This window comes from Halichoeres trimaculatus, unplaced genomic scaffold (assembly GCF_033239565.1).
Source record: "Halichoeres trimaculatus isolate MK-OKI-2021-1 unplaced genomic scaffold, fHalTri1.1 fHalTri1_scaffold_20, whole genome shotgun sequence".
In the NCBI taxonomy this organism is placed as follows: Eukaryota; Metazoa; Chordata; class Actinopteri; order Labriformes; family Labridae; genus Halichoeres; species Halichoeres trimaculatus.
The window spans coordinates 13,176,896-13,204,317 of NW_027437198.1; the positions used below are offsets into that span (position 1 = coordinate 13,176,896).

The following is a 27,422-nucleotide window of genomic DNA, read 5'->3' on the forward strand; positions in this document are numbered from 1 at the left end:
GACACTGGAGAGCTGCAGAGTCAGAGCCCTCTCTGTTAGCACACACACGTCTCACCCTGCTCACACTAACATGCTGTTGTTGCTGCGAACACTTAGCTATGTGGGGCTTCTAGAAATAGGAGTGATGGCTCTGGAGGCCTTGGTGGAGGTTGAGGTGTAGGTGTGTGCGATGGAAAGTCATGTTGGTCGTTTTCCTCCTCCGACAGCCGACGGCGGCTCTGTTATCACCTCTATCAAACAGGGAAGAGAGACTTGGTGAGCCTGCTGGCTTTGCTGCCACCAACGCTAAGCGGATCAAGAGTTAGCCATTTCATTATTGATTTTCACCTTCGTGTAAAAGAGCCAAGATGTCATCTTTTGGCTGACTGTACTTTTTAATTATTTACACCCGTAAAGAGCTTTTGCTCGCTTTGTCTCCCCTCCCTCAATCTCCTCGTCTCTCTGTTCCTTCCTCTCTCAGTGAAATATCACTAACACGCAGCTAAAAACACATTCATACCACTTTAAGGTAATTAAAACTTGAACATCTTTTTGTTTCAGAGATTAAAACACAGAAGCTCGGGCATGTCGGTAGCATTTCCTTGAACAAAACCTCTTTGCTGGTGTGTCAGTGTGTGTTAGCTTTATTGACACTATAATTAGATAATGACTAATCTACTTCCTGCTACATGGAGTTACACTGCAGCTTTATATGACTGGCAATTGCTTGTTTAACTTTGTCTTCACTTCCTAGTGTGAACATGAACTATTGTTTGTCTTCTTGGTGTCAGAGAATGTGTTCTGTGTGTGTGTGTTGTCCAGAAAGCTTAGCTGAAATAATTGTAGCTCTTTCTGTAATGTGGCTGATTGTCTGTCAACACCAGGTGGTTTGGTGGGCCAGTGGTTAGTACGGTGTCCACACCTGTGGCTCTGGAGTCAGTGGGTAGAAGGTGTCATGTCTGCATGTTCACACCCAGTCCTCTGCAGCTTCCTCCCTCAGGCCACAGACTCTGCACCTAAACTGCAAAATGCTCAGAGGTGTAAACAAACATGGGGATGGCCTGACGCAAACGCAAAAAGCTGTATAAAAGCAGTATATTGTTTTGCATCATAAGCACCATTTCCCCTTCTGTATAGTTACACATGGAGATCAGGGTTTCCGCTTTAAAAAAATGACACCGGACAACGTGACCGGCAGGTTTTCAAAGGGCCCCGCCCTAGCCTGTCAAATTTTGTGCGGACTAAATTTCAATAGAGTGGTAGGGGAATTTATTCAAAGATATGCCCAAAGATCAGGACATTTATATATAAAGTCTACTCACCTGCAAAGCAAGCCTGTAAAAAAAATCTATTCCTGTTATTAAGTGGGGGTTTATTTTCGATCAATGTAATCATTGTGGCTATACATGACAAAGCGATTTAAAAACATAAATAATTTGGTAGTGGAAACATTTGTTCTTTATTCAAAGTAAAGTTGTGTAACAACCTGAGTGGACTGATTCCAAAAACTGATTATAAAACTCTGCACTGTGCATCAACGGGTAATGAGGAGTCAAACAGCGGAGTCCTGCGGACAGCTCCAGAATAATGACAGTTAGGATCCCCACCTCAACAGCGACTATGATATTTGGGCTCTATAGGGTGATCTGTCACTGCATGAGTGAATAGCCTCATGGAAGTTATATTTTATAAGTCTTCACATTATTTAGCCTACTAACAAAATTTGTTAAGGCAACTAATTTGGTGCTTTTAAGGTCATGCCATTAAGTTTACAAGGATCCTCACCTTTACGTTAAGGACTTATAATGATAAGACGTACATATAAGAATAATATCAAAGCATGTCAATTTATAAAACTTTCTTTTAAAGCATAGGCTGTATCAAATAAAATGAGTGCCATCAACTGACTCAATTGGCTAAACTAAAATTAATATTGCACAGCAGAAGCTTCCATTCGGTCCGAAACGACCGACTTTTCCTTTTCTTCTCGGCAGGAGGCAAGACATCATCTGCTGCAGCCTCCGGGATTTCGGCCTCACCACCATCTTTCTCCTCTGAACTATTTTGTTTAGTAAAAAAAGTCTTCAAGTTTTGCCTGTTTCGACATGTGTCTCCCACTGTATTGTTGTTGTTCTGCGCGCTTTGTCGGAGTAAATGAAACCCGTGCTACAAGTTAAGTACCGCCTGAAAAAAAAAAAAAAGTTTTGTTCCACATAATCCAGACCTATCCATAAAAGATAAGAGGGAATATTTTTCACCAGACATTTTGACCCATGGAGTTGAAATATGTTGGACTTTGGCAGATTTTACCGGTCAAAGTCCAGTAATTACCGGATAACGGAAACCCAGATGGAAATAGTGAGCAGTTTCTATTTCCACTGAAGACAAACTAAAGAGCTGAAGTCCTCAGTGGCTTCACATTTGGCCCACCAAGAACAAGGGTGATAAAACTATTCATATCATAAAAACCTTCTACATAACAAGTCATCAGCAGAAAATCTGAATCTGACATTCTTTTTGGAAATCATGGACGCTGTGACCTCCGCTCCAAAGAGGACAAGAAACAGGCTCACATTTCACATCAGCATCCCTGATAGGTCAAATAATTTGCAAACCACCAGATTCTGTTAACACATTAAACACTGAACCTCCTGACATTTTTGCAACTGAGGTTTGGTGTTGAATGCAACAGAGCGTTTATTCAAATGACGACCTATTTCTGTCTTTGGGTTAAAACGGGGAATTCAACTTTGAACCACAGCAGTTTTAGTTGCCACAGGACCGTGTACTGGCACTACACCCACACAGACTTTCAGCAGTCTGTGGGCTCGTGTGGTCTTCAAATGATGAACTACTGTTGTATGTTTTTTATATATATATATATATATATATATATATATATTTGTCCCCCTTTTCTGATGCTTCTTAAGATGTGGAGATACTTTGCAAGATGCATCCTTACACTGTCCACGTTTGGTTTGTTACCTCCACCAAGGAGGTTATGTTTTGGGGAGAGTTTGTCTGTTTGTCTGTGAACAACATAACTCAAAAAGTAACAAACAGATCTTGATGAAATTTTCAGGAAATGTTCAAAATTGGATTAAATTAAAGTGATTAAATTTTGGAGGTGATCTGGATCACCGCCTGTATCCAGGATTTTTTTTAAAGGATTCTTTTTCATTGTGAGATAGGGCCATTTTCACCATATGTGTATATAAGTCTACAATAAATGGTCAGATTGCTTTGCAAAACAATAAAAAACAAGGTTGCCAAAATTTCTGACAAATGTATAAGGACGATCCAGATCTTGCCAATATTCTGGATACTAAGATCCTGAATATTAAATATGTACTGGGTCATCATCATTTTTAACACTGTCAGGAAACAAATTATGGTACAAACCTGCAACTAACACCAAATTGTAGCAGACGGTCTGCTGAAAGGGAGTATAACATTAAAGTAGGACTAAAGAGTTGGCGACAATCACAGTATGCTTGGTGGAGGTGGAAGTGCTTTTCTAGTTTACATTTTGACAGCTGGCATAATAAGCTAGATGCGGATCTCACAGTGAAACCTTCAGATGTGGGGACTCAAAGCCAGGCTGCAGTTTTCTGTTTTTGGAGTGCTCAGCTCATCCTAACTCCTACCTGTTTCCTGCCTCCCTCAGGTGGTTCTTCGGGAAGATTCCTCGGGCCAAAGCAGAGGAGATGCTGAACAAACAGAGGCACGACGGCGCCTTCCTCATCAGAGAGAGCGAGAGTGCACCGGGAGACTTCTCCCTCTCTGTGAAGTGAGCAGCAGCACAGCGAGCAAAACATGATTCACACTCACACTGTACTCTATAAATACAGTTTAACATTATCCTCATATCAGTGCTCAGCTCCCCCACAACTGATCAGGTTCAGAAGTTTCCATAGCTGGTTTATCTGAGTCATCAGCTCTGCCTCTTCCTTATTCCTGTCAAGCCTCACTGCTGCCCCCTGCTGGTCTTGTTGTTAGTAGAGTTTGAGCGCCAGCTCTCTCTGTACTTCCCGTTCTAGCTGACACGCACAAGACTCATTTCCTCTTCTCTGACTCTCCCATTTCAGACCTTTCCAAAAATGTCACAAGTTCACAGCAGGTTATATGTAAAGTGGCTGTTCAGACACAGATCTTCATTTCTGTCTGGATCAGTCCGAGTCCACTTAGTCAAATGAATCAGCCGAGCCTGTGACAGGCTGACAATCAGTGCTGGCTAACTAACACGCGACAGACACACCTTGAACACTTGATAAGAGAGATTATCATCTGCATTTTCAGCTTCATTTGCCTCCTTAATAACCCTCCAAAACCGTTTCTCTCTCTGTGACCCTGTCCAGGTTTGGAAATGATGTGCAGCACTTCAAGGTTCTTCGTGACGGAGCTGGAAAGTATTTCTTATGGGTGGTGAAGTTTAACTCCCTCAACGAGCTGGTGGACTACCACCGCTCCACCTCAGTCTCACGCAATCAGCAGATCTTCCTGCGAGACATAGAGCAGGTTCCCCAGGTAAGATCGGACACAAACAGGCCCCAAAAATAAACGGCAGACAGAAATATTAACAAAGAATGTGCTTTATTGAGAGTATCTTTAAAGGCATAATAGGATGAATGAATTGAACTTTTAAAACCCAGACCTGCTCATGTTGACTATGACTATCGCTTAACTAAAGGTTAAAATAACATTTCTGAAGCTTCCAGTTTTCTACATCTCTCTGATGGTTAAAGAAATGTAAAAAAGCTCCACATGCTGGACCCAGTAGGTATTATTTTTGTGTTTGTGTGTGGGTGGGTGGGGAAGGAGATGGAGTATAACAGCAGAATTGTGGGCTCTGTGAAGGGGCAGGATGACGTGTGAAACCATGTGTACTGTTCTGAGAATTCATTTGAATATGCAAATACCTTATTTAATGTGCTCTCCACCTATCATTAAACTCCACTGAATAACATGCTCTGATAAATTCAGACACAAATAACAAAACCCCCAAAATGATCTGAATGACTGGGTCACAAGTGCACAGCATTGTTTCCTCTGTGGCCTCAGAAGGTGATGCAAAATGTCAGATATGTTTTTTATAAGAGTCAAAACTATTTCATCTAGCTGGTAGTCTTGGTACACGCGTGTCTCCTCGTGTATAGTCGCATTTATCGACTTGACATCATTGCATGTCAAAAACACAAGTTTATTCCTAAAGTGTCACAATAAATTCCAAAAGGATGACTTTTCCTTCAGCATTACCAAAAATACAGGTAGGATATAGCCAGACACAGACAGGGTATGAAAACCGTGCGACTCCGCTGCCGGAAAGTTTTCAACTGACCTGCGTAGCTGCGTCAAAGCTTTTCCCCTAATGGAGTTGTCTCTTAAAGCTACCGTTACTCACATTAGTCCAAAAACTGAAATCGAACATTATGTTAAAAAAAAAAGTTGCTGTATCAATGATAAATTATCTTTTTGACGGAAACATAATGATAAAAAAATAAGTTGTATTGCCATGAAAGTGCCATTGTTATTTGAATCTGTAGGTAAAGACAGCAGCATTCACAGCTCAGCTCATCTTACCTACTTAAATATCAAAATGCAAAGCAAAACCACGGCTTCTCTTTGAGAGCTGAGAAGATTACTTAGGATTTCCTGCGAGTTTGGACGTGAACGGCCAGAGCAAAGCAAGCTATTAAAGAGAAGCTGGTAGCTGCAGGAAAAATGTGCAGGAAGGAAAGAGATGAGGAGAAGCTGCAGGTAAGAAGATGTAGAGAAATGTCTGAATCAGATAGCGAGGGCAGCAGAGAGAGTTCTTATCAAGATGGGAAGCAAGGTCCAGAAAAGATTTGAGAGCAGCCACAGAAGTCCTTTCAACCTCTGAAGTTATCATTTCAGAAACATCAACAGTGCTGTTAACTTAAACATCAGTGTCATTAAAGGGTGTGAGAAAGTCATGATATGCCTTTTAAGTTTCTGTGACATCGAGTCACGTTTCAAGCTTCAAGTGGAAGAAACAGCCTGCAACTTCATTAGTCATGCAGATTAAGTAACACGTGCAAAGATAAAACCTTTTTACAAGAAGCCAAAACAAATTATGCAAAGTCAAAAACACACAAACTTCAAAGAACATGTAAAAGAAAGACAGACAGCTGCAAATTCAGGCATCAAGGAAGCGCTTCAGGCAGGCAGAGAGACTTTGTAGAGATGTGAAGTTTGTAGTCTGTGTCTTCCAATGGACAGAGTTGCACCACATTGGTAAAAGTGTTTCACAAGAAAATATCACATTTGGTGTCACGATGGTAAATGCACATCTCAGTTTTTGTGCTGTCACTGCACATAAAGTGAGAAGCTTGTGCAGAATTTATTGGTCAGATTACTTTCAGAGTCATCTTGTTTATTTTGTATGGTCTCTGAGCATGATGTCTTTTACGTCCCTTAATAAGAATTAGTGACATACAGCCTTGCATAAGTCCCTGTTTTGTCACCAGAGTCTAGCCACTCTTCCTGTGAGTGATTCAGTGTTTTTTATCCCCTCGCCTCGTCACACTTTGCTCACCTGTCTCCCCCTCCTGTGTCCACAGCATCCCACATACGTGCAGGCGCTCTTTGACTTTGACCCGCAAGAGGAAGGAGAGCTGGGTTTCCGACGCGGCGACTTCATCCAAGTTTTGGACAACTCTGACCCCAACTGGTGGAAAGGAGGCTGCCACGGCCAAACGGGCATGTTCCCCCGCAACTACGTCACGCCTGTCAATCGGAATATGTAAACAGTCAGACCATTTAAACAACAACAACAACAACAACCGTCACAACAACAGCAACCATCACCACCACCATCATTATCATCATTGTTCTTGATCTCATCAGCCCCAACCCAACCCCCCCTCCCCTAAAAAACCACCCCTCCACCCCTCTACGCCATCCCACGATGACAGGAGCAGACAGGAAGAAGGCAAACAACCAAGAGAGAGAAAGAGCAGGAGTAGAGCTGTCGTAGGCGTCGCTGTGTGGGTGGCAGCTGAGCAAATCAACTTTTCCTCGTGCTGAGGATGTTCACGTCCCCTGGTGAGCGCCTCGCTGAGGATCGAACTGTCTTTGAGGGAAATCTAAATGCAGAGAAACTAAAGAGTAGTGCACCAACCGTGAAGATAACCAAATGATTCTACCGCTCCCACAGCTGCTTCTGTCCTCTCCTTAACTTCTTAACATTCTGCCTTTCTTTTGTCTTCTTTCTCTTCCTTTGCCGCATGTTGTTTTAATCACCTAAATGAAATGCCTACCGATGAATCCTAACTCTGTTTTAAGAAAAAAAGAAAAGTTAAAAATATAAAAAAGAAGAAATGGTTTTAAAAAATGTACAAAAAAGACGAGAGAGACAAAAATGATGCAATCTACAGAGCAGCAAGTTTCCATGTTTAAGATCATTGGCACGTGAGCAGTGTACATCAGCCGCTGGCTGTATAAATAAATCAACTATAGAGAGAATCCATTTTTAAGAATATATATTATATATTTGTATGTGTTTGTCTGTTTTACCTCTCATCACAAATTGTATTTTTTTCCATTTGTAAATTATGTTCAATCTTTTGTTAGTCTGGATAAGACCTAGTAGCTCTAGAATGTGCTGAATTGTCAGTCAAGTTATTTTTTTTTCTTCTGAATCTGAGGGCTCTCAGATAAAGACAGCATGAAATTTAAGGGGTCATAAGTTCCATTTGAAGAGGTTTCTCTTGTTTCTAATGTAAGGAGAGTAGTTAGTTCTCTGAAAGAAACCTAAACGTGTCAGGAAGCTAACGTTGACCAGCAGGTGGAGCCACGAATGCTGCAAGAGCTGTTGTATTACAACGCCCTGTATAAAGGTCAGCCACCTTTTCAAAGCCAATGTATTTATTGCAGCCATTGTACTTGGGCAGTGAATGTAGCTGACTGAGTCCACAGACATTATTAACATGAGGGAAGCAAGGTCGGAGAACTGAACTACACAACCATGCAAGGGATAAAAAACACAAAGACATGCTGAAAACAAAGTAATGTTGTCGATATTCATTTATAACGAGATGGTGTATGAGGATGTGTACAGGTAGTTAACATGCATATTCACAAACAGTCATTACATGCATGCATACGCAGACGCTCTCCTCCCTGTTATACCTGCACGTAGCAGAGAGGCTGAGTTTGGATAATCACATTGTGTAATCACCGGTGCAGATCTGCAGCTGGCACAGATTAACAGTTCAGAAAACTGAGAGATTGTCTTTTATGCTAAAAGTCGAGAGATCAGCGTTAACGATGTAAAAGTTATTTTCCTTTTGTTTGTGTCCAACGTGGCGTGTGGTCAAGCACTTTTTTGTCAAACATTTTGATTTCTGGTCCAGTCACTCAGCGTGCGTGCGTGTTTGTTTACCGTGTTTGTGTGTTTTGTTTTTTTTCTTTCGGTTTCCGTTTTTCTTGTTCTCTCTGGATAGTGCCTTTCTCTCTGGTGTTTCAGTGTCTCCGACCTGCTACTTTGAGCCCCCCTCCCTTTACAGGGGCCTGCCAGTCCTGCAGTGAGAAACAGTGTACATAATCCAACCTGTCCCATCCGATAAAGCCGCCCCCCTCCATACCCAACCTCCCTGACATCACCCCGCCTTCACCTTTCTCCTCACCAACATGGAACTCTTCTTATTTAAGTGTCTCTTGCCTTGTCTTACCTAATGATACTGTTTTGTTTTTGCTCTTTTTTATTTGCATTTGTTTTTTTGTTTTTTCAATTAATAAAATGCAATTATTAAAAAATGAGAATCCTTATTTGTGGTCTCTCCGTCACATCAAGCAGGCTGCAGATTCTGCAGAGGAAGAAGCAGATCAGATTATCTATCTCCACAACTTCTTTCTTTATGTGTGTTTGGGAAGCTCTTCATTTTAAAACAATTACTTTTTGTATTTTTTGCACTTTTTAGAGTGTTGGTTTTGGGGTTTTGTTGAAGTTTCCAGGGAGAAATGTGTTTCTGTAATGTATGTTGTGCAAAAATCACTGCAAGATAAGGAGCAACAGAAGCTAACTCATTTGTCTCAACTCACTCTGACTTTTGGCAGAGTTGGTGTTGCTTTTAACACAGACGGAGGCACAGATTGTTTTTCATCTGTGGATGAAGGATCTGTTTGTTGGCACTTCCACCAAGATTTTAGAGCTGCGTCATTTGCTTTAATCTTAGACCTTCTTCATCCCAGGACTCTCTTTTTAAAATACATCCCAGCTTGAACTGCACATAACCCCCTGACTGTTCTTATTTCATGCAAGAACAGGTGTCAGAAACACTAGTGTTGCTTCAGGCATCCTCAGAAGATCTCTCCCATGCAGACACAGCTAAAGACTCAGGGTGGATGTTCCAGCATTGTGTTGAATAATATAATAAGAAAGATCTGAGCAGACCGTCTTTGACTCGAAGAGTGAGGACAGACCTCAGAAATAGCATCTTCCTCCTGCCATCAGGAGGAATTCCTCCAGAGTGAGTGGGACTTTACGCCTGTGTGATACGTCTGAGCACATTTCTTCATGAAACCTCTCCTCCCGCCCCCCTCACTATCTCTGTTTGTATCCACATGCTGAAGAAGTGCATGTGTTGAGCTGTCAAAGCAGTGAAGAGGAAGCTGATGATTTCATTTCTTGAAGAGCAGCCTCGGGGCGTCTCTGCTTGCAGCTCTGTGCTGCAGCTCAGTGAGATCTTTAACATTACGTTAGCCACGGTCTGGTGCACTGTCTGCTCCACATGTGGACTTTTAGCACTCACAAAGCCACTTTACCCCTCCTCTCTAAGCTGCTGCCTCCAATTTTGTCACTGAGACTGTTACATCAGCTCTGACGCTTTTCTTACCCTCTCATCTGGAATGTATTTTATTCCTGAAAGACACCAGGCTGCTCCAGTTCTCCTTTTGATCCTCTTACATATATTGATAATCTAAACTTTTGGTCTCTGTTAATCCTCGGTAGCAGGAGACGTTTTTTAAATTGAATACAGAGATTTTTTTTGTGTGTAGAGGCTGCACCATTTACACTGATGCTTTCAGGGTTATAAATTCAAAAGTTGTAAATGGGCACAGGGATGATGCATTGTCACAATTTTGCCAGCTTCTTACTGCTGCAGACCATGGATCATCCACAAAAGCATTTTAAGAACATAAGAAAACATTTCACTGGAGCCTTGTAAAAAATCTGTGAATTCTACAACTATTTATGAAAATAAAATAATTCACAGTATTTTATATTTGAGACGTTTTCCTCTCATGTGGTGAATTGTCTTTTGAGATTCATGAATTATACTTGCAATTTCTCTGTTTGAGAAAGAGAGAGAAAAAAGAAACATTCAATTTAAATATTTTTTCCCCAATCTTCTACAATTTGATTTGAAACAGTCCAAGTGACATACTCTGCTTTCTTCTAGCCATTTATGATGCATTACTGCCACCTACTGAAGGAAGATAGCATTACATGAAGACATATGGATACTTCTTTTTACTTTAAGATCCTTCTTTTCTCATGTCTATCGACACAGGAACATGTTAAATAAAGCTAAATAAATTCAGTCCTCAAGGGAGTTTTGTTTAAGGGTATTTTCTTATATTCAAAGTCATATAATAATAAGTCATAGAGTATAAGCAATGACTGAAAATGAACGGTAGAGAGCGGTGTTTCATTGTTAACCGAACAAAACAAAATGGTTGGTTTAGTCTTTGGTGCATTGACGGCCAGAAATTTCACGTTTTACTTGTACAGATAAAAGAAAAGTGGACACGATATGTGGAAATTTAAAATTTAAAGAAACGTGACGAAATCAGTAATTGATGGCCAAAAGAGATCCACGTTGTCGGCAGGATTCGAACCTGCGCGGGGAGACCCCAATGGATTTCTAGTCCATCGCCTTAACCACTCGGCCAAAAATGGGGCAAAAGGGACTGCAAGGAGGGGGGAAAAAGAGGGGGGAGAGGGGGGAAGAGGGGGGGAAGAGGGGGGAAAGGAGAGAGGAGAAAGAAGACGAAGAGGATGAGACGGGGACCTGAAAACACAAGGTTGTGAGTTCGAATCTGGGCTGGGACATTCTAACCAAACTAGTTCTAGTTGTGTTTGGGTTGAAATAAACGGGTCAATAAGGATAAACCAATGTTGGTCAGGTCAGAAATAAGTAAAACAAGTTTATGAAGCTATCAGAAATATGTAAATACAATTAATCCACAACACAGCTATGTAGTAAGTAGGGTTGCTGCTTCATCTCTTTCTCTCCCTTCACACACAGATATGATGCGTGTTAAAGTATACCACCTATAAAGTATATAAAGTATATCTATGACAAGGCATAAGTGCATCATATAAGGTTTATGTTTTTGCAAGTTATTCTGGCTTTAGTTTTGACAATCACATTTAATGATGATACTGTCCTGTTTTCCAGAAAGAAATCAAATAAAACATGAAGGCTGTTCTTGGATCAAATAAACTGAACTTTATTACAACATTGTTAAAACTGGGAACCTTCTGTGAACAGACAGGAAGAGAGAGACAGGCTATGTAGAGAGACAGACAGATGATGGAGAGAAAGAGACAGACAGACAGAAACAGACAGGCAGATGACAGAGACAGAAACAGACAGACAGATGACAGAATGACAGACAGAAACAGACAGACAGATAACAGAATGACAGGCAGACAGACAAATGACAGAATGACAGACAGACAGAAACAATCATTTTACAGAATATGTGTCATATATGTCACATATGTATATGTGTAGCCAGAACCACATTTTTTTTTCAAAAATTACACACGGATACACGAACTGTAAACAGTAACAGCAATCCCTGATATATTTTTTTGTCACAGCTGGCAACAAAGAAACAATAAAAGCAACTGTTACAAACTGTTCTTCCACTGATCCAATGTCAGTCCTGAGGCAGGACAGTACCACCGCCCCTTCAGCTGGGTGTGTCCAGTCCATTTATTTTTTGCCTGGCCACACTCCTTGCAGCTGTAGTGGTACTGTTCCTTTGCCAGCCTTTTTCGTGGTGGTTCCCCCCTTGCCACTAGCTCCTGATCCTCCTGAGCAGCTTTATGCAGTCTCCAGGCACGTTGCCTTGGCTGAGGTGGAAGGCAAGATTGCTGGTGAGAAGGAGCCTGCTGGGGCAGAGGAGCTTGCTGGGGAAGAGGAAACTGCTGGTGAGAAGGAGCTTGCTGGGGAAGAGGAAACTGCTGGGGCAGAGGAGCTTGCTGGGGCAGAGGAGCTTGCTGGGGCAGAGGAGCTTGCTGGGGCAGAGGAAAGTGCTGGGGCAGAGGAGCTTGCTGGGGCAGAGGAGCTTGCTGGGGCAGAGGAAAGTGCTGGGGCAGAGGAGCTTGCTGGGGCAGAGGAAAGTGCTGGGGCAGAGGACAGTGCTGGAACGGAGGAAAGTGCTGGAACGGAGGAGCTTGCTGGAATGGAGGAAAGTGCTGGAATGGAGGAGCTTGCTGGAATTGTGGGGCAAACGGAGAGGGTGAAAATGTCGGATAGCAAACAGCCTTGTTTGCCGCCAGAGCGCGCTGGCGGGGGAAAGCTTCCCCCTCATGGTTTTCTGGCTCCTCAAATTTCATTGGTTCATGTGCATGCTGCACAGGGGCAGCTGGAAGTGTATTCACTGCAGGGAGAGACTCTCTGGCCAGGTGCAGCTGTTCAGGAAGTACAGTGCCTTGCAGCAGCATGTCCCTGTCCTTCCTCTTGTCCCTTCTAAGCAGCCTGCAAGACAAACATTCATTATTTTACATATGTGAGCCTCTCCCCCTGGAGGTTTTTCTTGAGATGAAATCTTTATAATATGTCTTATCTCTCTGAGAAAGGTAAATGAAATAACACACCATGAAGACACTGTGGTGTTGTTGACTGGCACTAGAACCAAGTTGGTCTGGTTCAGGACAGCCCTGCTGTCTTCCAGCAGCTGTTTGATGTGGCCGTAGACGCTGACAATCGACTGAGGGATGGGCATGTTTCTCCCCTTTGTGTCCTTTGGCCTGTTGCGTGCTTGGTCAAACTCTTTTAAAAGTCTGAGGCAAACACACTCACTGACCCTGTGTACTTCAGGGTCCTGGGCTGCTTGGCCGTGAGTCATGTATAGTCTGTGGGAGAGAAAGACGATATGATCTGGACTGTGAACAAGGATGCAAAGTCATGTAGAACCAGGTGACAATGTTAACAGGGATTTCAATAAAATAATTTGGACTTTATAAATAATTTTCACAATGACAAGTGCTGTCTCTTATTCAATGATTTGTACTGAACCAAAATGATAGCAAATCTAGGTCAAGCACCTCTCTGCCGCCTGCTGTCCAGGAGCAGAGCCACTCGGCTTCCTGGGTGCTCTCCACGGCCCTCCTGACACACCCCCTTTCTTTCTAGCCTTCTGGGTGTACCTAAATGGTGAAAGAGACATCCATCAGCTTCATTGTTCCATGGAATGTTTGTTTAATCATAGTGTACAAAATGATTATTGTTTTTTACCTTGAAGGTGCTTTGTCCATGGCATGGAGAGCTGTGTATAGGTGGACTATATCTGCCTCCTCCTTAGCTGACAAGGCAGTGATTGTCCGGTTTAAGCCAACTAGGTAGGCTGCCAGGGCATCAACTGCTTCCCATCCCACAACGCCTCTTGAGTCACATTGGCTGGTCTAAAAAGTGATGTGAAAAAATGAGAAAAGTAAATAAATTTACAGTCTTGTTTCTAATTATATGAGCAATGCTAATTTTATGTTCATTTATCTTATTAAAATGTAACCAGATTTACTCCAGTTAAATATAATGTTTTTGAGTACAGTGTTACAGAAAGTGTTATTGACCTCTGTGACGAGTGGTCCGGGTTCAGTGTCACCCTCCAACAACACCTGGTCTTCTGCAGCACTTGGAGGATCAGGATCACCAGCCCCAAGCTCAGCTGACAGGCAGCGTGCAGTATCAGGCATACCCTCATCCCAAGGATCACCTGCCCAAAGGTCACCTGGCATGCACACAGTAGCATCTGGCTCATCCTCTTCCTCCTCAAGCACCTGAGAGGTGATTTCAGGCATCTGCTTTGGAGCAAGCAGATCACCTCTATTGGTCTGGGCCAATAAATACTCCACAGCAATGCGCTCCCCTGTAACACAAAGATGAACAAAGGATATACATACAGTAAATACATACACACACACATCCATCCATCTCCTACATGTACAGCACAATCTTTGCACCCAAGAAATGCATGTCGTCTGAGCGGAGGGAATATAATACTCTTGTCTACCAGTCTCTCTTACCAGTTGGTTTCCCAGGTGGAGTGAACTCTGGAACCAGATCACAGCTAAGGACCCGCTGGCTCATGCTGTTGAGGTGAGAAATCAGCTGGACATTGAAGGTTCTGAGGGTTGAGGCCCCCTCCACAGCAACTGCCTCCTTAGCCCGGCCAATGTTCCACCTTGATGCTCCCTCCAGCATGTACATTTGCATGTGCATTGCATTGCAGCGCCAGCCTAAGAAACAAAATCATCTGTTGAGCTAATTATAGTAAAGTAAATACAGATGAATACAGGACAGAGGTAATTGTGTTATCTTGACACATTATCTGTCATAACATAGAAACTTGATGTGGATGTACCTGGGATGAAAGCACACTGGTGACGGTGAAAGCTCTCCAGGGAAGAGGACCCCCTACCACACCTAAGAATGTCCAGCTCTCTGCCGCCCTTCTGGAGTGTCCCCACCTTTGTGTATAGTATAACACCTGCAGGGTCTTGAAGACACTCCAGATGCTTCTGCTGCACCTCCCACACGTGGCGCATGCTGTCATGGCTCACCAGATGCAGCCCTGTGGTGTCTGTGAGCTCCCACATTGATTCAAGTAGCCCTGAAATCATGCTCCGTATCGCCTCCACTCCACGTGTCCTCCTCCTGCAGTGCCTCTTCAGTTCCCCTGGGCTGATGGTGGCCATGAGCTGCTCCTCAGTAGGAGCATGTCCACTGTGGCTGCTCTTCCACTCTGCTCTCTTGGCTTCCTTCAGGCGTTGCACATCCTCCTGGTCCCATTCAAAGATGCAAGAGGAAAGCTTGGCGCAAAAGGTACCGTACAGAGGATGGTGTTCTGTAGTGAGGCCACAGTTAAACCGTCTCATAAAATGGAAGCTGTCCAAGCGCACTGCAGACTTCCAAGGGTGAAACAGTTTAAGGACTGGACACACACCTGAGAAAAACAACCATTGATAATTATATAGACCACAACACCTGAGAGTGTGACAGAAATACAAATAAACACATTTTATACAAATGGCTCTGACAGTGTGTGGGTGTGCGTGTGTCTGTGTTTGTGTGCATGAGTGCTTGTGGAACATGGTTTTTCACATGTATATTAAAAGAAGCAAATAAAGAAGCAATTTTCACCCACCTGACTGGCTGCAGCAGTCACGGTCGACATAGATGACCTCAGGTTCAGCTTGGCCCGCATTCTTGTAGCGAGTGACGATGCCTTGGCACAACTCTTCTAACCCTGCACCTTCACCCGTTGTCAGAACAGAGTTTAAAACCTGGCCAAACTCATTGCTGATGTTGGTCATCCATGCAGCGCTGTCAGCTATGCCACCAGCCAGCTTTTTCGTGATCTGTAACACAAACACTACTTTTAAACGCAAACTAAAGACAATGCCCTACTAACAGCTAAACCCATTTCCTGCTTTGTTGTAATTAGACATTTTCTGTTTTCTTTTTATTTACTTTTGAAACCCTCACCTTCTTTGTTGAATCCATCTTAAGAATTCTACCATAGGTAGAAGTGATGACACCCTTCATCTCATCCAGATGGCTGAGGATGTCGTTGGAGTGGACAGTCTCAAACCACTGTGCAAGTGGAAGGGGCCTGAAGGGTGGTGGAGGATTATGGACAGCTGCAGAGGGGACAAAAGTAGCCATCTTCATATGGCGCTCACAGTCAGACAGGTAGCGGATGGTCTGTCGTGCCCACTCCTCACTGTGCGCTTCCTCTATTACTGACTGGAGGTATGAGGAACTGTTACCGTTGGTCCTCGGCTTCAGGAAAGTGATACACTTTCTGTCCAGAGCCAGCTGTGTTGTGAGGACAGCGGGGAACAGGCTCCTGTGTGCCACATCCAGCTGGGAGAGCATATCCTGGCTCCATGGGCAGATCAGCTGAGAGCACTTGCTGCAACGTGGATAGTCCCCTCCAACCAGGTAATAGCGGCTATCCACATCAATCACCTCCCTGACCTTTCTATATATCCCGGAGCTATTCATTTTCCGGGAACACTGTGGACATTTAAGTGGAATCCCCCACATCCTCATTGGTGCCCAGATGAACATCCTCTGCCGGTAGTACCACCCAGGCTCAGGAGGAGATGGTTTGGGCTCCAGTGGTGGGTGAAACCAGCATGCCTTGATTTTGGTTTTGAGCTTGCCTGAAGGCTCATAAAGGCACTTTGAAATCCACACCTGGTCTGCTTCCTGGATGACTTTACGGAACTGTTCAGGTAGAAAACTTTTCCAATTAACTGACCTTGGTTGAAGTGGAGTTGCTGAGCAGTGTGCTGTGGCAGAGCTACTTGTAGAGGGCCGCAGAGATGGCACTGACTTTGGTGGTGGTGGTGGTGTTGGCCTTTGCGGTGATGGCGTTGGTTTCCGCGGTGATGGTATTATAAATGCTGAATAGTGAGCCCGTTCTATGTGGTCCAAAAGGCCAACACTGCCCTGCACCTTTGCCCCACAGGTGTCACACATCTCATCTGTATGGAAGTCAGAGAGGTGTTGAGAGAATTTTTCTCCCTCCACAAGCTTGTTGCACTTATAGCACTGAACTCCCTGTCTTGCCACTGATGCTCCTGTCTCTGTGTTGTCTTGGACTGCCCTTGCCTCTGTGTCTCCTCTCCTTGCATCTGTGTCTCCTCTCCCTGTCTCTGTGTCTCCTTTCCTTGACTCTGTGTCTCCTCTCCCTGCCTCTGTTTCTCCTCTCCTTGCCTCTGTGTCTCCTCTCCTCGCCTCTGTGTCTCCTCTCCTCGCCTCTGTTTCTCCTCTCCTCGCCTCTGTTTCTCCTCTCCTCGCCTCTGTTTCTCCTCTCCTCGCCTCTGTTTCTCCTCTCCTCGCCTCTGTTTCTCCTCTCCTTGCCTCTGTGTCTCCCCTCTCTACGTCCGTGCCGACTCGGACTTGCCCTGCCTCCGTCTCAACTTCTCCTGCCTCACTGGAGCCAGCAACTGATGGCAGACCTGCTGACTAGGGAGAAAGTACAAAAAGGGGGCCATTCCACATGCAAGAAGAATCCTACACAACTGTATTTCTCCAGAATTCGGCATATATATTGTACAGTAAATAAACTCACATAATACAGTGACCCATCATGACTTAGTAAAAATTTCACCTACCTTATGGAACCCACAGGAGCATTGTAGGCTTCTGCCAAACAGATCCTTTTTATGGTTCTGCAGGGGGCAGGCATCTATTTTTTCCAAGGCCTCCTTCCATTTCTTGGCCCCTGGCCGTTTTCCAGTTGTGAAATTGTATTGGTGCTGGGCATATTTTTTGCATATGTCCCTCCAGTAGCTATCTGGCTTCCCTGTCTTAGTCATCTGCAAACATTAGAATAGAATAGAATAGAATAGAATAGAATAGAATAGAACATGATTTGTCATTGCAACAAGTACAACAAAATTGCAAAAGCCTTTCAGTCAGTGCAAAAGAGTGTGAGAGAAGTATGATTAAGTACAGCTGAAAAATAAGTGAAGTAAAATAAGATAAGAAATAAAACAAAATACAATAAGATAAAAATATAATAAAATAATAAAAGTAAGGTGCAAAAAAGAAAAATAAAGTATGATATAGTAAGTAATAAGGATAGAGTGCAAGAGGGAATGTAGTGAAATTATACCGTACACAATAAGGTGCAAAATAGCTGCCATGTTCAGGTGCATTAATGACATGAGTATTATTATTATTATTATTATTATAATTATTATTATTATTTTTATTATTATTATTATTATTGTTGTTGTTATGGTTTTATTATTTTACACAGACAGGTGTAAAAATACTGTTTTACTGACAAAAAATAATACTTGGCTCAATTAAGCAACTGGCAAAAACAATAAAAAATAAAATAAACACACACACACACACACACACACACACACACACACATATATATATATATATATATATATATATATATAAACATATATATATATATATATATATATATATATATATATATATATATATATATATATATATATATATATATAGACACGCACACACACACACACATACATACATAACCAGGCTCCATTTACGGAGGAGTGAAAACGACACAGACAGCCGATAAATTACTATTCCACTGACTTACAATGACACTTGGCACAATTCTTTGTCATCATAAGGTCTTCCCAAGAAATCGGCAGAGTTTATAGAGCAAATAAACAAATAAACAAGTCACATTGGTCTTATTAAATCTCTCATATCACTACCGTCGCCACACAGTTAGCATGGACAGTTACGCTAATACAGGCAGAAACTCGGTTAGAAAAGCGGTTACTTAACAAGAAAGTTTAAATACAAGCTGCATAAAGTGTTGACAGGACGGAAAATTGAATCACAGATTGTTTTGTCACACATTTTAATCGTCGGCGTATACTTAGCGTTGCTTTTACGAGTATTTATCAAGTTTCCAAACCTTTTCCTACGCTGAGTCTCGGACGTTCTGATGCGGTGAGAAAGATGGCCGCCAATCTAAAGAAATAACCGCGCCCCTATGTTTACGTCACGTGACCCGGCATGCTCGTTCGGACCTTAGGAGCTGTGTTCGGATTTGTTAGGAACTGTGTTCGGACCTGTGTTCGGACCTGTGTGAAAGTCTTTGATCTCGTTAGGAATGTGTTCGGACCTGTTCGGATGTGTTAGGAACACGTCTGGACGTGTTAGGACCTCGGAGGCAGTCCAGAGACTGGCGGGTACGGCCAAAAATGGGGCAAAAGGGACTGCAAGGAGGGGGGAAAAAGAGGGGGGAGAGGGGGGAAGAGGGGGGGAAGAGGGGGGAAAGGAGAGAGGAGAAAGAAGACGAAGAGGATGAGACGGGGACCTGAAAACACAAGGTTGTGAGTTCGAATCTGGGCTGGGACATTCTAACCAAACTAGTTCTAGTTGTGTTTGGGTTGAAATAAACGGGTCAATAAGGATAAACCAATGTTGGTCAGGTCAGAAATAAGTAAAACAAGTTTATGAAGCTATCAGAAATATGTAAATACAATTAATCCACAACACAGCTATGTAGTAAGTAGGGTTGCTGCTTCATCTCTTTCTCTCCCTTCACACACAGATATGATGCGTGTTAAAGTATACCACCTATAAAGTATATAAAGTATATCTATGACAAGGCATAAGTGCATCATATAAGGTTTATGTTTTTGCAAGTTATTCTGGCTTTAGTTTTGACAATCACATTTAATGATGATACTGTCCTGTTTTCCAGAAAGAAATCAAATAAAACATGAAGGCTGTTCTTGGATCAAATAAACTGAACTTTATTACAACATTGTTAAAACTGGGAACCTTCTGTGAACAGACAGGAAGAGAGAGACAGGCTATGTAGAGAGACAGACAGATGATGGAGAGAAAGAGACAGACAGACAGAAACAGACAGGCAGATGACAGAGACAGAAACAGACAGACAGATGACAGAATGACAGACAGAAACAGACAGACAGATAACAGAATGACAGGCAGACAGACAAATGACAGAATGACAGACAGACAGAAACAATCATTTTACAGAATATGTGTCATATATGTCACATATGTATATGTGTAGCCAGAACCACATTTTTTTTTCAAAAATTACACACGGATACACGAACTGTAAACAGTAACAGCAATCCCTGATATATTTTTTTGTCACAGCTGGCAACAAAGAAACAATAAAAGCAACTGTTACAAACTGTTCTTCCACTGATCCAATGTCAGTCCTGAGGCAGGACAGTACCACCGCCCCTTCAGCTGGGTGTGTCCAGTCCATTTATTTTTTGCCTGGCCACACTCCTTGCAGCTGTAGTGGTACTGTTCCTTTGCCAGCCTTTTTCGTGGTGGTTCCCCCCTTGCCACTAGCTCCTGATCCTCCTGAGCAGCTTTATGCAGTCTCCAGGCACGTTGCCTTGGCTGAGGTGGAAGGCAAGATTGCTGGTGAGAAGGAGCCTGCTGGGGCAGAGGAGCTTGCTGGGGAAGAGGAAACTGCTGGTGAGAAGGAGCTTGCTGGGGAAGAGGAAACTGCTGGGGCAGAGGAGCTTGCTGGGGCAGAGGAGCTTGCTGGGGCAGAGGAGCTTGCTGGGGCAGAGGAAAGTGCTGGGGCAGAGGAGCTTGCTGGGGCAGAGGAGCTTGCTGGGGCAGAGGAAAGTGCTGGGGCAGAGGAGCTTGCTGGGGCAGAGGAAAGTGCTGGGGCAGAGGACAGTGCTGGAACGGAGGAAAGTGCTGGAACGGAGGAGCTTGCTGGAATGGAGGAAAGTGCTGGAATGGAGGAGCTTGCTGGAATTGTGGGGCAAACGGAGAGGGTGAAAATGTCGGATAGCAAACAGCCTTGTTTGCCGCCAGAGCGCGCTGGCGGGGGAAAGCTTCCCCCTCATGGTTTTCTGGCTCCTCAAATTTCATTGGTTCATGTGCATGCTGCACAGGGGCAGCTGGAAGTGTATTCACTGCAGGGAGAGACTCTCTGGCCAGGTGCAGCTGTTCAGGAAGTACAGTGCCTTGCAGCAGCATGTCCCTGTCCTTCCTCTTGTCCCTTCTAAGCAGCCTGCAAGACAAACATTCATTATTTTACATATGTGAGCCTCTCCCCCTGGAGGTTTTTCTTGAGATGAAATCTTTATAATATGTCTTATCTCTCTGAGAAAGGTAAATGAAATAACACACCATGAAGACACTGTGGTGTTGTTGACTGGCACTAGAACCAAGTTGGTCTGGTTCAGGACAGCCCTGCTGTCTTCCAGCAGCTGTTTGATGTGGCCGTAGACGCTGACAATCGACTGAGGGATGGGCATGTTTCTCCCCTTTGTGTCCTTTGGCCTGTTGCGTGCTTGGTCAAACTCTTTTAAAAGTCTGAGGCAAACACACTCACTGACCCTGTGTACTTCAGGGTCCTGGGCTGCTTGGCCGTGAGTCATGTATAGTCTGTGGGAGAGAAAGACGATATGATCTGGACTGTGAACAAGGATGCAAAGTCATGTAGAACCAGGTGACAATGTTAACAGGGATTTCAATAAAATAATTTGGACTTTATAAATAATTTTCACAATGACAAGTGCTGTCTCTTATTCAATGATTTGTACTGAACCAAAATGATAGCAAATCTAGGTCAAGCACCTCTCTGCCGCCTGCTGTCCAGGAGCAGAGCCACTCGGCTTCCTGGGTGCTCTCCACGGCCCTCCTGACACACCCCCTTTCTTTCTAGCCTTCTGGGTGTACCTAAATGGTGAAAGAGACATCCATCAGCTTCATTGTTCCATGGAATGTTTGTTTAATCATAGTGTACAAAATGATTATTGTTTTTTACCTTGAAGGTGCTTTGTCCATGGCATGGAGAGCTGTGTATAGGTGGACTATATCTGCCTCCTCCTTAGCTGACAAGGCAGTGATTGTCCGGTTTAAGCCAACTAGGTAGGCTGCCAGGGCATCAACTGCTTCCCATCCCACAACGCCTCTTGAGTCACATTGGCTGGTCTAAAAAGTGATGTGAAAAAATGAGAAAAGTAAATAAATTTACAGTCTTGTTTCTAATTATATGAGCAATGCTAATTTTATGTTCATTTATCTTATTAAAATGTAACCAGATTTACTCCAGTTAAATATAATGTTTTTGAGTACAGTGTTACAGAAAGTGTTATTGACCTCTGTGACGAGTGGTCCGGGTTCAGTGTCACCCTCCAACAACACCTGGTCTTCTGCAGCACTTGGAGGATCAGGATCACCAGCCCCAAGCTCAGCTGACAGGCAGCGTGCAGTATCAGGCATACCCTCATCCCAAGGATCACCTGCCCAAAGGTCACCTGGCATGCACACAGTAGCATCTGGCTCATCCTCTTCCTCCTCAAGCACCTGAGAGGTGATTTCAGGCATCTGCTTTGGAGCAAGCAGATCACCTCTATTGGTCTGGGCCAATAAATACTCCACAGCAATGCGCTCCCCTGTAACACAAAGATGAACAAAGGATATACATACAGTAAATACATACACACACACATCCATCCATCTCCTACATGTACAGCACAATCTTTGCACCCAAGAAATGCATGTCGTCTGAGCGGAGGGAATATAATACTCTTGTCTACCAGTCTCTCTTACCAGTTGGTTTCCCAGGTGGAGTGAACTCTGGAACCAGATCACAGCTAAGGACCCGCTGGCTCATGCTGTTGAGGTGAGAAATCAGCTGGACATTGAAGGTTCTGAGGGTTGAGGCCCCCTCCACAGCAACTGCCTCCTTAGCCCGGCCAATGTTCCACCTTGATGCTCCCTCCAGCATGTACATTTGCATGTGCATTGCATTGCAGCGCCAGCCTAAGAAACAAAATCATCTGTTGAGCTAATTATAGTAAAGTAAATACAGATGAATACAGGACAGAGGTAATTGTGTTATCTTGACACATTATCTGTCATAACATAGAAACTTGATGTGGATGTACCTGGGATGAAAGCACACTGGTGACGGTGAAAGCTCTCCAGGGAAGAGGACCCCCTACCACACCTAAGAATGTCCAGCTCTCTGCCGCCCTTCTGGAGTGTCCCCACCTTTGTGTATAGTATAACACCTGCAGGGTCTTGAAGACACTCCAGATGCTTCTGCTGCACCTCCCACACGTGGCGCATGCTGTCATGGCTCACCAGATGCAGCCCTGTGGTGTCTGTGAGCTCCCACATTGATTCAAGTAGCCCTGAAATCATGCTCCGTATCGCCTCCACTCCACGTGTCCTCCTCCTGCAGTGCCTCTTCAGTTCCCCTGGGCTGATGGTGGCCATGAGCTGCTCCTCAGTAGGAGCATGTCCACTGTGGCTGCTCTTCCACTCTGCTCTCTTGGCTTCCTTCAGGCGTTGCACATCCTCCTGGTCCCATTCAAAGATGCAAGAGGAAAGCTTGGCGCAAAAGGTACCGTACAGAGGATGGTGTTCTGTAGTGAGGCCACAGTTAAACCGTCTCATAAAATGGAAGCTGTCCAAGCGCACTGCAGACTTCCAAGGGTGAAACAGTTTAAGGACTGGACACACACCTGAGAAAAACAACCATTGATAATTATATAGACCACAACACCTGAGAGTGTGACAGAAATACAAATAAACACATTTTATACAAATGGCTCTGACAGTGTGTGGGTGTGCGTGTGTCTGTGTTTGTGTGCATGAGTGCTTGTGGAACATGGTTTTTCACATGTATATTAAAAGAAGCAAATAAAGAAGCAATTTTCACCCACCTGACTGGCTGCAGCAGTCACGGTCGACATAGATGACCTCAGGTTCAGCTTGGCCCGCATTCTTGTAGCGAGTGACGATGCCTTGGCACAACTCTTCTAACCCTGCACCTTCACCCGTTGTCAGAACAGAGTTTAAAACCTGGCCAAACTCATTGCTGATGTTGGTCATCCATGCAGCGCTGTCAGCTATGCCACCAGCCAGCTTTTTCGTGATCTGTAACACAAACACTACTTTTAAACGCAAACTAAAGACAATGCCCTACTAACAGCTAAACCCATTTCCTGCTTTGTTGTAATTAGACATTTTCTGTTTTCTTTTTATTTACTTTTGAAACCCTCACCTTCTTTGTTGAATCCATCTTAAGAATTCTACCATAGGTAGAAGTGATGACACCCTTCATCTCATCCAGATGGCTGAGGATGTCGTTGGAGTGGACAGTCTCAAACCACTGTGCAAGTGGAAGGGGCCTGAAGGGTGGTGGAGGATTATGGACAGCTGCAGAGGGGACAAAAGTAGCCATCTTCATATGGCGCTCACAGTCAGACAGGTAGCGGATGGTCTGTCGTGCCCACTCCTCACTGTGCGCTTCCTCTATTACTGACTGGAGGTATGAGGAACTGTTACCGTTGGTCCTCGGCTTCAGGAAAGTGATACACTTTCTGTCCAGAGCCAGCTGTGTTGTGAGGACAGCGGGGAACAGGCTCCTGTGTGCCACATCCAGCTGGGAGAGCATATCCTGGCTCCATGGGCAGATCAGCTGAGAGCACTTGCTGCAACGTGGATAGTCCCCTCCAACCAGGTAATAGCGGCTATCCACATCAATCACCTCCCTGACCTTTCTATATATCCCGGAGCTATTCATTTTCCGGGAACACTGTGGACATTTAAGTGGAATCCCCCACATCCTCATTGGTGCCCAGATGAACATCCTCTGCCGGTAGTACCACCCAGGCTCAGGAGGAGATGGTTTGGGCTCCAGTGGTGGGTGAAACCAGCATGCCTTGATTTTGGTTTTGAGCTTGCCTGAAGGCTCATAAAGGCACTTTGAAATCCACACCTGGTCTGCTTCCTGGATGACTTTACGGAACTGTTCAGGTAGAAAACTTTTCCAATTAACTGACCTTGGTTGAAGTGGAGTTGCTGAGCAGTGTGCTGTGGCAGAGCTACTTGTAGAGGGCCGCAGAGATGGCACTGACTTTGGTGGTGGTGGTGGTGTTGGCCTTTGCGGTGATGGCGTTGGTTTCCGCGGTGATGGTATTATAAATGCTGAATAGTGAGCCCGTTCTATGTGGTCCAAAAGGCCAACACTGCCCTGCACCTTTGCCCCACAGGTGTCACACATCTCATCTGTATGGAAGTCAGAGAGGTGTTGAGAGAATTTTTCTCCCTCCACAAGCTTGTTGCACTTATAGCACTGAACTCCCTGTCTTGCCACTGATGCTCCTGTCTCTGTGTTGTCTTGGACTGCCCTTGCCTCTGTGTCTCCTCTCCTTGCATCTGTGTCTCCTCTCCCTGTCTCTGTGTCTCCTTTCCTTGACTCTGTGTCTCCTCTCCCTGCCTCTGTTTCTCCTCTCCTTGCCTCTGTGTCTCCTCTCCTCGCCTCTGTGTCTCCTCTCCTCGCCTCTGTTTCTCCTCTCCTCGCCTCTGTTTCTCCTCTCCTCGCCTCTGTTTCTCCTCTCCTCGCCTCTGTTTCTCCTCTCCTCGCCTCTGTTTCTCCTCTCCTTGCCTCTGTGTCTCCCCTCTCTACGTCCGTGCCGACTCGGACTTGCCCTGCCTCCGTCTCAACTTCTCCTGCCTCACTGGAGCCAGCAACTGATGGCAGACCTGCTGACTAGGGAGAAAGTACAAAAAGGGGGCCATTCCACATGCAAGAAGAATCCTACACAACTGTATTTCTCCAGAATTCGGCATATATATTGTACAGTAAATAAACTCACATAATACAGTGACCCATCATGACTTAGTAAAAATTTCACCTACCTTATGGAACCCACAGGAGCATTGTAGGCTTCTGCCAAACAGATCCTTTTTATGGTTCTGCAGGGGGCAGGCATCTATTTTTTCCAAGGCCTCCTTCCATTTCTTGGCCCCTGGCCGTTTTCCAGTTGTGAAATTGTATTGGTGCTGGGCATATTTTTTGCATATGTCCCTCCAGTAGCTATCTGGCTTCCCTGTCTTAGTCATCTGCAAACATTAGAATAGAATAGAATAGAATAGAATAGAATAGAATAGAACATGATTTGTCATTGCAACAAGTACAACAAAATTGCAAAAGCCTTTCAGTCAGTGCAAAAGAGTGTGAGAGAAGTATGATTAAGTACAGCTGAAAAATAAGTGAAGTAAAATAAGATAAGAAATAAAACAAAATACAATAAGATAAAAATATAATAAAATAATAAAAGTAAGGTGCAAAAAAGAAAAATAAAGTATGATATAGTAAGTAATAAGGATAGAGTGCAAGAGGGAATGTAGTGAAATTATACCGTACACAATAAGGTGCAAAATAGCTGCCATGTTCAGGTGCATTAATGACATGAGTATTATTATTATTATTATTATTATAATTATTATTATTATTTTTATTATTATTATTATTATTGTTGTTGTTATGGTTTTATTATTTTACACAGACAGGTGTAAAAATACTGTTTTACTGACAAAAAATAATACTTGGCTCAATTAAGCAACTGGCAAAAACAATAAAAAATAAAATAAACACACACACACACACACACACACACACACACACACATATATATATATATATATATATATATATATATAAACATATATATATATATATATATATATATATATATATATATATATATATATATATATATATATATATATATAGACACGCACACACACACACACATACATACATAACCAGGCTCCATTTACGGAGGAGTGAAAACGACACAGACAGCCGATAAATTACTATTCCACTGACTTACAATGACACTTGGCACAATTCTTTGTCATCATAAGGTCTTCCCAAGAAATCGGCAGAGTTTATAGAGCAAATAAACAAATAAACAAGTCACATTGGTCTTATTAAATCTCTCATATCACTACCGTCGCCACACAGTTAGCATGGACAGTTACGCTAATACAGGCAGAAACTCGGTTAGAAAAGCGGTTACTTAACAAGAAAGTTTAAATACAAGCTGCATAAAGTGTTGACAGGACGGAAAATTGAATCACAGATTGTTTTGTCACACATTTTAATCGTCGGCGTATACTTAGCGTTGCTTTTACGAGTATTTATCAAGTTTCCAAACCTTTTCCTACGCTGAGTCTCGGACGTTCTGATGCGGTGAGAAAGATGGCCGCCAATCTAAAGAAATAACCGCGCCCCTATGTTTACGTCACGTGACCCGGCATGCTCGTTCGGACCTTAGGAGCTGTGTTCGGATTTGTTAGGAACTGTGTTCGGACCTGTGTTCGGACCTGTGTGAAAGTCTTTGATCTCGTTAGGAATGTGTTCGGACCTGTTCGGATGTGTTAGGAACACGTCTGGACGTGTTAGGACCTCGGAGGCAGTCCAGAGACTGGCGGGTACGGCCACGACAACTGATATTAGCCACTGTTAGCTTTAGCTAACAGTTCCTAACAGTTCCTAACAGTTCCTAACAGTTCCTAACAGTTCCTAACAGTTCCTAACAGTTCCTAACATTTTACCGACCAAGTTCTAACAGCAAAAGAGGCTGGGAATGCTTCGTCACATTCCCAGCCTCTTTTGCTGTTAGGACTTGGTCGGTAAAATGTTAGGAACTGTTAGGAACTGTTAGGATGCAGGTTCTGTCCTGGCCAGACTGCTTCAGAGTGAAAGCAGACTCAAGAAAGACTCAAGAAGGTTATTTTCAGATAGTGTGGTCTTGAGTTTTTCACAGTTCTTCACTTGCGATTCCATATAAGTTAAGGTTTGCTGATGTTCTCTATATAGCTTACGTCTGATTATGCGTTACATTAATG

General features: G+C 43.7%; 1 protein-coding gene across 1 annotated transcript in view; it reads left to right on the forward strand.

Annotated features, from left to right (window-relative positions):
• Positions 1-8,700, forward strand: part of grb2b (growth factor receptor-bound protein 2b) — a 41,663-nt gene extending 32,963 nt beyond the window's left edge. The window contains exons 4-6 of the mRNA XM_074697001.1: positions 3,647-3,769; positions 4,338-4,506; positions 6,561-8,700. Of these exons, the coding sequence (XP_074553102.1) occupies positions 3,647-3,769; positions 4,338-4,506; positions 6,561-6,746 (478 nt within the window). The 3' untranslated portion in view covers positions 6,747-8,700. The remainder of the gene's footprint in view (positions 1-3,646; positions 3,770-4,337; positions 4,507-6,560) is intronic.
• Positions 8,701-27,422: the final 18,722 nt, after the last annotated feature.